The 11,152-nt window shown below is 53.5% G+C and overlaps 2 protein-coding genes across 6 annotated transcripts; one reads left to right on the forward strand and one right to left on the reverse strand.

Annotated features, from left to right (window-relative positions):
* Window positions 1–1,653: 1,653 nt before the first annotated feature.
* CUNH19orf33 (chromosome unknown C19orf33 homolog) lies at window positions 1,654–2,365 on the forward strand. Its single transcript, XM_003796171.2, has 4 exons — window positions 1,654–1,675; window positions 1,792–1,898; window positions 2,010–2,078; window positions 2,231–2,365. Exons 1-4 carry the CDS (start codon window positions 1,654–1,656, stop codon window positions 2,354–2,356), a joined length of 324 nt encoding a protein of 107 aa, XP_003796219.1. The 3' UTR covers window positions 2,357–2,365.
* Window positions 2,366–2,486: 121 nt separating this feature from the next.
* On the reverse strand, window positions 2,487–10,698 carry YIF1B (Yip1 interacting factor homolog B, membrane trafficking protein). 5 transcript variants are annotated; one of them, XM_003796139.3, is made up of 8 exons: window positions 10,604–10,698; window positions 5,578–5,816; window positions 5,398–5,502; window positions 5,169–5,247; window positions 4,984–5,041; window positions 3,836–3,991; window positions 3,666–3,759; window positions 2,487–2,814 (listed from the first exon to the last, which is right to left on the reverse strand). In XM_003796139.3, the coding sequence occupies exons 1-8, from the start codon at window positions 10,644–10,646 to the stop codon at window positions 2,659–2,661; spliced, it is 930 nt and encodes a 309-aa protein (XP_003796187.1). In that variant the 5' UTR covers window positions 10,647–10,698; the 3' UTR covers window positions 2,487–2,658. The 5 variants fall into 5 exon arrangements, with proteins under 5 accessions (XP_003796187.1, XP_012664613.1, XP_003796190.1 ...); XM_012809159.2 differs by having other exon boundaries at window positions 10,595–10,698; XM_003796142.3 differs by lacking the exon at window positions 10,604–10,698 and adding an exon at window positions 10,488–10,539.
* Window positions 10,699–11,152: the final 454 nt, after the last annotated feature.

The following is an 11,152-nucleotide window of genomic DNA, read 5'->3' on the forward strand; positions in this document are numbered from 1 at the left end:
GTTGGAGGTTGCTGTGAGCTGTAATGCCACCGCACTCTACCCAGGGGGACAGCTTGAGGCTCTGTCTCAAAAAAAAACAAAACAAACAAACAAACAAACAAAAAAACAGCAGGTCCTCAACAACACATGTGAAGGAACAAATAGGAGTAAGCATAACTGCAGAAAGTGGCAGGCATGGCCTATACCTGACAGTAGGCAGGACAAAGGGAGGCTGGGCACAGCAGCTCACACCTGTAATACCAGCACCCTGGAGATCAAGGAGGGGGTGAAACGTTTGAGCTCAGGAGTTAAAGATCAGCCTTAGCAAGAGTGAGACTTTGTCTCTACTAAAAATGGAAAAACTAGCCAGGCCTTGTAGCGGGCACCTGTAGTCCCAGCTTGAGCCCAAGAGTCTGAGGTTGCTGTGAGCTGTGACAGCACAGCAGTCTATGCAGGGAAACAGAGTGAGACTATGTCTCAAAAAATAAAATAAAAGCAGGACAAAGGGGGTGGTGTGGTGGAGCTCCGGTTGCAGGCAGCAGGTGTTTGAGTGTGTCAATGGCATGTTCCTTATCATCCCCAGGCCTCAGCCACCTGCCTCAGCTGAAACACCCACTCACTACAAGAATAAGCAACCTGAAAAACAGCTGCTGGTGTCAGGGCGGGGCTGGAAAGGGTGGCTCAAGGACACTTAGCTGCCCAGAGATCAGAGCAGATGGCTCAGGTGAACGTTTTTTTTTGGGGGGGGAGGCAAAGTCTCACTTTGTCACCTTTTAGTAAAGTGCTGTAGCGTCACAGCTTACAGCAACCTCAAACTCTTGGGCTCAAGCAATTCTCTTGGCTTAGCCTCCAGTAGCTGGGACTACAGGTGTCCACCACAATGCCTGACTATTTTTAGAGGTCTTACTCTGGCTCAGGCTGGTCTTGAACCTGTGATCTCAGGCAATCCACCCTCCTCAGCCTCCCAAGTGGTAGGATTATAGGCATGAGCCACTGTGCCTGGCTCAAACACATTACTTTATAAACACTCACCCTGTGTCAATTAACCCATTGGACTCTCACATCAACCCCATGGGGCAACTGTCATTTACAGATGAGGAAACTGAGGCACAGAGAAGGGAAGCCACTTTTCCAATGTCACACAGATGCTAATGACACAATTAAGCATCAAATGTAGCAGGCTAGCCCAAAGTCTATGCTCTTAAGCTGTGCAGATACTGCTTCTCACCCTGCCACAGAGGTGATATGAGGGTGAGTTACAAAGCCTGCAGCCCTTGGATTAGGGCCTGGCATGGTCTAAGTGCACACAGAGTGTTACTGCAGAGTGTTACACAGCATAGGAGGGCATGGGGTGGCACCCCTCCCTCACATTTCTTCATGAATGAGCACCTGACATTTGAGGGGAAGCTGATGACAGCTGTAGCTCTTTTTCCCCAAACACCATCCACAGGGCCCCCTTGTTCATCAAGGCTGGGGTGAGGCAGGCAATGTCCACCTCTTACACTTTCCACAGAGGCAAAGGTGAGTGATGCAGGGAGAGGCGGTGAGTCAGGGCTAAAGACCCAGGACAAAGGTCTGGTGGGGCAGCTTAGCATTCCTTGGGCGGGCAGGTCCCCCTGCTCCTCCCCTCCCCTCCCAGCATTGCCCAAGTCCTCCAGGTTGTCCAGAGACACCATGGAGTTCGACCTGACAGCAGGTGTGCTCCTGGGGAGTGGGTGGCCTTGAGGTGCAGGGGCCAGACTCAAGCTTGGGGGCTGCTGTCAAGGGGCACTCCTTGTCACCTGTGCCCACCCACCTAACTTCTCTCTACAGCCCTGGAATCCACTTCCAAGAAGCCTGGTGGGCCCGACCAGGCGGGAAACCTCAAGCACAGTCCCCCCAAAGTTCAGGGCCACCCAGGGGCAGCTCAGAATCCAAAGGTAAGTTACTCCATCATTGGGCACATCCTTAGGGGTTGGAGGGGTTGTTGTGCCCTCGGCTTCCAACTTGGGAGGGGATGAGTACACCCTCACCGGCACACCTCTGCACAGGTGGCCCATAGCAGCTCCTCAGACTCCAGCAGCAGCTCCAGTGACTCCGACTCTGACTCCGAGGGGAAGGTAAGGGGCTCCCTTCCCCCCAGGCTTGTGTCTTGTGGTCCAAAGAAGGTGATAAGGTCTGCATTACACACAGTGGGGGGTTGGCTGCCAGTCTCCACTCCGGCCCAAATGTCTCTCTTCTCTCCCACCCGCCGCCCTGGCCGGCCCCACAGCCCCATGCTGCAGGCTCCAAGCCGCATGAAAGCACCCCGGGCAAGGTCAAGAAGCCCAAGATGAAGAAGAAGAAGGAGGAGAAGGGCAAGAAGGAGGAGAAGGGCAAGAAAAAGGCTCCCCATTGAGGGGCTTGAGTTGGGAGCATTAAACCGTATTAAATGCCTAAGTCTTGCAGTCTCTCTATTGAGATTGCTGCCCCTCCCGCCGGTCCCCAGCTCCCTTCCCAGCCCAGCGCGGCCAAGGACAGGCTGCCTACGCCGAGCCCATCAGGGTTTATTGTTTCTGTAACAGAGGCCGCGCCTAAGCAGTCGCAGATCTCCCAGCCCCGCGGCGGAGGAGGGAGGGCCTGGGGCGGGGGCGGCGCCGGCCCAGGCTGGGCGGACCTGGGCCCTGGGCGGAGAAAAGTGAGGCGATAGCGGGAGGTGCCTCACCGCACCAGGTGGAAGGTGAGCCAATACATGAGCAGAGGCTGGGCCGCCGCCACGGCCATGGTCAGATACATGCGCAGCTGGTTCCGGGCCCCGCGCACTGGGACTCCTTCGGCCGCTGCCTCTGCCAGAATCTTCAGCCGCAGCGTCCGGATCTAGGTGGGAAAGGGAGAGATAGGAGCAGAGAACTTGACCCTTTAGCCCTTCCACCTGGGACAAGTCCCTGCCCCTCTGCAGCCCTCATGTATTTGCTCCTAGGAGCCCCTGTTTCCCTAACCAGATGGTCAGGACTTGCTCCTCCCCAGGTCCTGTTTGCAAAATATGAGAGGCAAGGGGCCCATCAGTGAGTGAGGGGGCAATAAGCCCCTTCCAGCTGCTGCCACCCTCTTTCTTCCCTTGGCCAGATGACAATTATTCAAGACCCCTTGTCCATGGCTTCCCTCAAGCCTGGGACTCCTTCCCCCTTGCTCCCCAGGTCCTTCCTCCATGTCTCCAGGGAGCCCAGTGCTGCCTTCCCAGGTCTGGGACGTGAGGTCTTCAAGTCATGGACAAGAGGTCTTGAATAATTGTCCTGGGGCCTCTTCTAGGACAATTCCTCTGAGCAAATATTATCATCCCATTTTACAAAAGGGGAAACTGAAGTTTAAAGAGAGGAAGTGATTTGCTCAGGATCCAACAAAGCTCAGGGTCAACCCTGTTCTTGGCCAGCACCCCACTCCAGTGAAGAGCTCTCAGAGAATCTCCCTCCAGGGGAGTGGTGGCAGGAAAGCCCAAAGTGAGAGGAGAGTGGAGCAAGGGTGGGAGCCCAGCTTGGAGCCTACATGCAGAGTACACCTAGCCGTTCACAGCCTGGCCTGTTTCTCCTCTCCCAGGAAGCTCTCGACAGCTGTCCCAACCCCTCTCAGTTCAGCAGTGTGGCTCTGGTCTAAACTCCCCACCTGACATCCTCACTCAGGTGCCTCCAGGAACCCCTACTCTCCCCACTGGGCCTGACCCTCAGCCTCACCATGAACACAAAGATGGACACACAGCACCAACCCAGCACCAGGTAGTAGCCAATCTTTCCAAAGAGCAGGCCCATGAGGACTCCACCGATCATCCTGGGGGAGAGAGAGAAGGCTGGAGTGAGAGAGAAGCTGAGGGCAGGGGCTGGCAGGCAGGGTGGGAGGGACTCACCCGACATATTTGTAGCCCAAGAAGGCCACCAGATCAATGGTGGTAAGGTCGGTGTTGACAGTGACCAGGTAGAGACTGAGCAGGATGGCCAGCACCTCCAGTGTCAGCCAGGCCAAGGCTGAGCTTGCCTGCAGCCCCAAGAGGTCTGGGGAGAACCTGTCGGCAACCAGGCTGTCACTCAGTTGGCAACCTTAGACCTGATCATCTGCCTGGGAGCAGGCTGGAGACCTGGCAGTGGCCAAGTGGATCTGGGCCCTATCCTCATGGAAATTCCATTCTGAGGAGGAAAGCAGCTGTGTTCCCAGACAGTGATGCCAAAAGGGGGTCCAGCTGGAACCACAGGGGGCTGCACAGTCAGGAGGCAGGGAGCAGGGAGGGTTTCCCTGAAGAGATGACACCTGAGGTGAGGCCTCAAGGAGGAAGAAGGTGGTCAGGGAAGAAGGCCCCTGGCCTCTGCCATATCTAGGCCTCACCAATTAATTAATTAACAGGTTCTAATGACAGATGTTTTCAGTGCCACAAAGGAAATGAACAGGGTATTATGAGTGAGGCTGGGGGGTGGCAGGAAATCTTCCCTGGGAAAGTGACATCAGATTAGAGGCATCATGAATGAGCAAGTGCTGGGCAGGTGATGGCGGGGAGGGACATACTCCTGAGTAAAGGCAAGTGGACGTGCGGGCCTGGGAAGGCAGCACTGGGCTCCCTGGAGACATGGAGGAAGACCTGGGGAGCAAGGGGGAAGGAGTCCCAGGCTTGACTGGGAAGCCATGGACAACTTGGGGGACCAAGGTGGGGATGTGGCCAGGCCTGCATGTCAGACAAGGCCATCCTGGCTGCTGCTTTAGGAGGGATGCAGGGAGTGGGGGCCAGCTAGTTGGGAGAAAGTGAGGATAAGGAAGGATTTGGTGGTGGAAGGATGGATTTAGAGGGTCACCCAGCATAGGGCATGGTAACAGGCTGCATGTGGGTAGGAAAGGGAGCAAAGAGGCAAGGGTGATGCTGAGAGTAACTCTGAGGATGACCCTAAGGGCTATCTTAGGCCAACTAGGAGTAAGGTGGAACTATTCTGAGAGGGGAACCAAGACCTCCCTGACCACCCCTTGGCCCCCAAACCCCACCCTGTTCTGCCTGTTCCAGGCCTCCCTTACCTATCCTGGGTCCCCAGTGCAAGGCCAGCCACCAAGACATAGGTGATGAAAGCCATAGCTATGGAAGACAAACACTGGTCAGAGGAGGAAGGGCCATCTTGGGCTTCCACACATCAAAACCCTGGCCTCAGACATGCCCACCCAGAGGGGAGAAGGTGCCAGGGCAGCAAAGGGTAGGGGGAAACCTGGAATGTAAAGGTCCGGAGCATTGACATCAAAGCGGGGGGCAACTGGTGTATCCTGCTGGTATTGCACCTCCCAGTCCTGTGGGGAGAGTGGGGGAGTGGTCAAGACTCCAGGGCCAGGCCTCTTCCACCCTGCTTCCACCCTGCTTACCCCCTCACACTTGGCCTGGTCCAACCCCAATGGGCTGGCTCTCCCCAAGACCCACATTCCCCTGGGGGAGGTACTGACCTGGTGCAGGTAGGGGAAGAAGAGCAGGCCCAGCTTTTTGCCCACATACATGGTGTCCACAGCAAAGTAATATTTGAGCTTGGTGACGGGGATGAAGCGGTCAATCTGGGGAGGCAGAGCTCAAGCCTGAGGCCCACGGCCCACACCTTCCCCCACTCCCACCAACCCCAACCCACTCACGTTCTTATCCACCAGCTCCTTGCCCTGAGCGGCCAGGCTGCTCCCATAGGCCATAGCCATGTTGGACACAGGGTCATCCAGGAAGGCTGCCTGTGGGGAGGTGGAGGCTGAGGGGTAGCCCAGGCCTCCAGGTGCTCGCTGACCCCCGTAGCCCTGGCTCTGGGCTGAGCTTGTGTCATCGAAAAGCTGGTGGGGGTCAGCCATGCCTGGCTGGGACACAGGGATCCTCCGCTTTGAGGCTGCAAGGGAAGAGGGGTGCGGAGCCTCATTCACCTGCAGGGCAGGGCAGGTGTCAGACAGGCTTTCAGGTGCAGGCTCTGCCTGCCAGCCACCCACCCACCCACCCACCTGCCCATCTGTCTGTCTATCCATCCATCCATCCAAATACCAATGATAATGATGATGATGTTGATGTTGAGAGTGGTACATATCGGGGCCTACTATCCACAAAATCCTGTGCCAAGCCTTTTATGAACCCAGCCTATGTCCATATCTCCCTCGGCCCCCTGGCTCATCTGCTCCAGGAACCTGCGAACACACCAGGCATGCTCCCACCTCTGCACCAGCTCTGCCTCTGCTCAAAAAGCTCTTCCCTGACATGCCTGTGGTTCCCTCCTCTCCTCCTCCAGATCTTTGCTCGGTGGGACCTTACGCAACATCCCATCTACAACTGCACCTCTCTGTAGCAGTCACCATCCCCCTTCCTCACTTCACTGATAGTCACTGAGCTCGATACCAGCTGATACACAAACTATTATATTTGTTTGCTGTCTCCTCTACTCAACTGTGAGCCCCGCTAAAGTGGGGATCTTTGTCTCATTCCCAGCTGAATCCCCAGCCCGAGAACAGGGCTAGAGTAGGCACTTGACAAAAACCTGATGAATAGTCACCCCCATTTCACAGATGTGGAAACTGAGGCCCAGACAGCCAAATGACTTATGCAAAGGGCCAAACTGAGTAAATGGAAGGCAGGAGGACAGCCCAGGTCTGTCTGACATACTGTAGTAATTACACTCTAGATGACCACTTCCTCCCTATACCAGGCTGTCCTCATAACAACCCCAGTGTTGCCAATGGTGTTATCATTCCCATGACAGAGTGAGCTCCAAAGAAGTTCAGATGCTTGCCCAAGATCAACAGCTAGGTTTTAAAAGTTTTTAATTTTTTAAAAGGTGATTCTGGGGCAGTCCCTGTGGCTCAAAGGAGGAGGAGGCGGTGCGTTCAAACCCAGCCCCAGCCAAAAACTGGAAAAAAAAAAAAAAAAAGGTGATTTTGGCCATGCACAGTGGTTCGTGCCTGTAATCCTAGTACTCTGGGAGACTGAGGCCGGTGGATTGCTTGAGCTCAGGAGTTCAAGACCAGCCTGAGTTAAACGTTAAGACCCTGACTCTTCTAAAAATAGAAAAAACTTACCGAGTTTGTGGCAGGTGCCTGTAGTCCCAGCTGTTCAGGAGGCTAAAGCAAGAGGACTGACAGGACTGTGGGGCAGGGTGGGAGGGGGATTTATGGACGAGTTTCAGAGGAGGAGGGTTGGGACTCTTGGGAGGTAAGCTCAGTTGGGTGTGGTAAGAAGCAGGAAGAACCAATGCTATCTCCCCAGATTCTGGGCTGGATGGAATGCATCTACTAAGGTAGGGAAGATAGGGAAGACAGGACTTGAACCTAGCACTCTGGCTCCAGGGCCCCTGCTCCGAGTCAGCAACACTGTGACACAGCAAATAAGATCCAGAGATCTTCACAGAGATCCTACTATGTGCCAGGGACTATTGCAGACACAGGGACCAAGTGGTAAGGTTACAGGGGACAGGAACCAAACTACATGTCATGACTTTTCTCTGCATCTCAGTTTCCTCCTCCATGGAATGGTTGAGAGTCCTGCTTTCTAGGGCTGTTATAAGGCCCCAACTCTCTTTCTCAATGATTTGTAGCCTGAAAACAGACCCGGTCTCTCCAATCCCAAAGCAAGCATCAGTGGCCCCAGGCTTGTCCCCAACGCTCCCCCCTCCACTTCAGGCCTCCCCCTCTCCAACACATCCCTTTCCCTCTCCCACTTCTAGCCAGATGAGCCAGCTTCCTGAAAGCTTTCCTGCAAGCCCTTCCTCAGCCTCCCTGTTGCCCCCTCAGGCCTTGGCGTTTGGGGCTTTGCTCCCATCTGGCCTCCTAAATGCTTCTCTATGCTATCAAGACCTAGGCTTTTCTATCTTATTTGACTCAAGCCCTCAGCAGCATTTGGCACTACTGCCCCAAATGCCACCCTCTAGCTCTCTGCATGCAAGATACTGAATGTACCTGTTTACCCCACAAACATCTACTAAAAACTTCCCCTGTGTGTTAGGCTTTGTTATAGGCATGGTGGATACAGCTATGAATAAAACTCCTGCCTTTGTGAAGCTGATGGTCTCTCAAAGGGTTCCCTCATTCAACATCGATTCTCAGCTTCCTAAAATGTCTGACCTCATTTTCCATCCTCGCCCTCATTTTCTGACTCTCACCTAGGCCAACGTCACCCCTATCCCAGCTCTCACAGCTGCAGCGTGCCTTCAGTTTCTGGGCGCTTTCTCTAGCCACTACTTGTCTCCTGGCTCCAGACCCAGGTCTGGCCACTTTTTGACATTTCCTCTGGTTGCCCCTGGGATCGTAGTTTGGTGTCCAAACCCCTGAATCTCTTGACATCTAATCAACCAATCATTAGTATCTCAGTAGCACCCTCTCCTCTTAGACTTTGTCATCTCCCACCTGACTTAAATGTCTTACCTGGTTCCTAGTCTACTCTTAACCCCATCAACCTTCTCTCCAATGGGTAGCCAGAGTAATCCTTTTACTTAAAAAAAAAAATTTTTTTTTGAGACAGAATCTCACTCTGTTGCCCTGAGTAAAGTGCTGTAGCATCATAGCTCACAGCAACCTCAAACTCTTGGGCTCAAGTGATTCTCCTATCTCAGCCTCCTAAGCTGGGACTATAGGCATCCACTACAATGCCAGGCTAGTTTTTCTATTTTTAGTAGAGACGGGGTCTCACTCATGCTCAGGTGATTCATGAGCTGAAGCAATATATCCACCTCGGCCTCCCAGAATGTTAGGATCACAGGCCTGAGCCACCCCACCAGCCCCGAGTGATCTTTTTAAATGCAAGTGAGACCACATCATTCTCTGCCTAGTATCAGTGCCCACTGTGCTCAGAATAAATTCAAATACCTACTACACTCTGAATGACCTAGCTCTGCCAATCCCCTCCATTTGCTACATCTCTTAGGACCTCCACACTCCAGTCACATGGCCTCCCATTGGCCTCTGATCCTGCCAAAGTCATTACCCCCACAGGCTTTGGAATATGCACTGCCATCATTTGAGAACACCTTCCCTCCATCAGTACCTGCCAATATCACATGCAGGCCTCAGCTCCAATGTTTCCTTCTCAGAAACCCTAACCCTAACCCTAACCTTTCTCACTCCTCAATATAGAGCACTTGCCCCACCTGGTTCTTTCTCATAATATCCAGTGATTTTTTGTTGTTGTTGTTTGTTTGTTTTTGAGACAGAGCCTCAAGCTGTTCCCCTGGGTAGAGTGCTGTGGCTTCACAGCTCACAGCAACCTCCAACTCCTGGGCTCAGGCAAGTCACCTGCCTCCGCCTCTCAAGTAGCTGGGACCACAGGTGCCCGCCACAATGCCTGGCTATTTTTTGGTTGCAGCCATCATTGTCATTTGGCGGGCCTGGGCTGGATTCGAACCCACCACCTTAGGTGTCTGTGGCTGGTGCCTTAGCCACCTGAGCCACAGGTGCCAAGCCAATATCCAGTGATTTATTTTTCTTTTTTGAGTACTCATCATAATTTCTAAATATACACAGTGGCCATAAAGTTCATGTGCAATTTAAAGAAGTTGGGTATTGTAAATTGCACACAAACTTTATGGCCACCCTGTATATTCATTTGTCTACTTGTTTAACTGGCATAGGGTCCTGGCCTTTCCTTCTTACCACAAATCTCCTTCTTCTGGGTAATTCCTCATCATTAGAAGTACCCTTTTCCAGGAAGCTTCACTGACACCCCTATGCTGGGTCCCCTGCCTCCTCTGGGCTCCCACAACATTTCCATCCCAGCCCAACCCTTCTGCCTGTGCTTCTCTCATCACAGCACCATCCCTCTAGACTGTCCTTGTCTTCTGCTCTGTACTGGCAGCTCCATGAGAACAGGAGCAAAGACTGAGCACTGTTCTATCCCTTGCATCAACCACCACAGGGGCCACCAGGCACTGTTAATGGCTAAAGAGAGGACATCATACCTTATCTCTGGACAGGCCTCCTCAACCAATGCCCAGTGACCTCCAGGATTATTCCCTTCACAGTCTTTACTGCTCCCAAATTAACTTGTTGACTTGGTTGCTTCCTAGTTAACTATCTCTCTTCCCAGTAAGCTCTGAGCTGGGACATAACAAGAACCAGGGCTATGTTGGTTTCTACTGTACCAGCTATTCAAATTCCAACATGAGGCCTGGCACAAAGATATGGGGCAAGTTATGTTGAATGAATAAATGAAATGCACAGTGCACTTAAAGGAGATGAAGAATTTAAAGTGATATAATTTCAGAGACTTGAAAAGAGGGTGAAAGGTATACTAAATACAGGTTCAAATCTTAAATGAGGGGTAACCATGGCCCTGTCCTCTCACAGAAGGCCAGAAAAGCTGTACTAAGGCGCGTGGGCGACAGCCGGAGGGCACTGGGGAGCCCTGGAAGGGTGGGGAGCAGGCGAGGGGAGATCGCTAACTGCAAATGAATGAAAGTCGTGTTTCTCTGCACATCACACAACAACATCCTGCCCCCCAGTTGTTTTGCTCTAAAGGAATTTCCTAAAGGATCCACCCCCAAACGCACCCCTACCCGGACCTGGCATCCCCACGCTGTGCACACCTCGAAGCTCCAGATCCTTGATCTCGTGACCCCCGACCTGCAGTGACCTCGCCAACCGCCGCCCCGCCACGCCCCCACCCGCCGGATCTCCTCCGCCGGCCACGTACGCCACTTACGCAGCCGGGGCGTCCCCGCCGCCGCCAACCCTGACGGGTGCATCCTTCACTGCTACCGTCGCCCCAGCCTCGCTTCCTAACGTGCCCGCCCGGCTCCCGTAGCCACACACCCCCAGCAACGCGACAGCCAATGGGCGTCACCATTGCATGAGCCACGCCCCCACGGAGGCCTGAGCGAGTAGGCGGTGCCTTGCGTAAGAGGCGGAGACTGGGGGGGGGGCATTCGCCGTCAGGCGGGAGTTACGGCCTGACCGGCAGGAGCGCGGGCCGAGAACAGCGCTAAGAGTAGGCGGAGTAGGGCAGATCGAAAATGTAGAAGTCGAGAGGTCGATGGGTAATGGAGTTCTGTCTACAGACTAGCGGTGAATTTGTGTTGCTGAGAGCACGTGGGGGCCCGCAAAAGGACTCGAAGGGAGAAGAGATTCAGTTGTTTCTGAGGGACTAATCGAAGTTGTGCGGGCTCTAACACACGATTTTGACAGTCCTTAGGTTTTTTTTTTTTTTTTTTTTTTTTTTATCCCCGGAAATCAAGCATTTTCTTTATCTGGG

This window comes from Otolemur garnettii, unplaced genomic scaffold (assembly GCF_000181295.1).
Source record: "Otolemur garnettii isolate 467f Iridium unplaced genomic scaffold, OtoGar3 scaffold00100, whole genome shotgun sequence".
Classification (NCBI taxonomy): domain Eukaryota; kingdom Metazoa; phylum Chordata; class Mammalia; order Primates; family Galagidae; genus Otolemur; species Otolemur garnettii.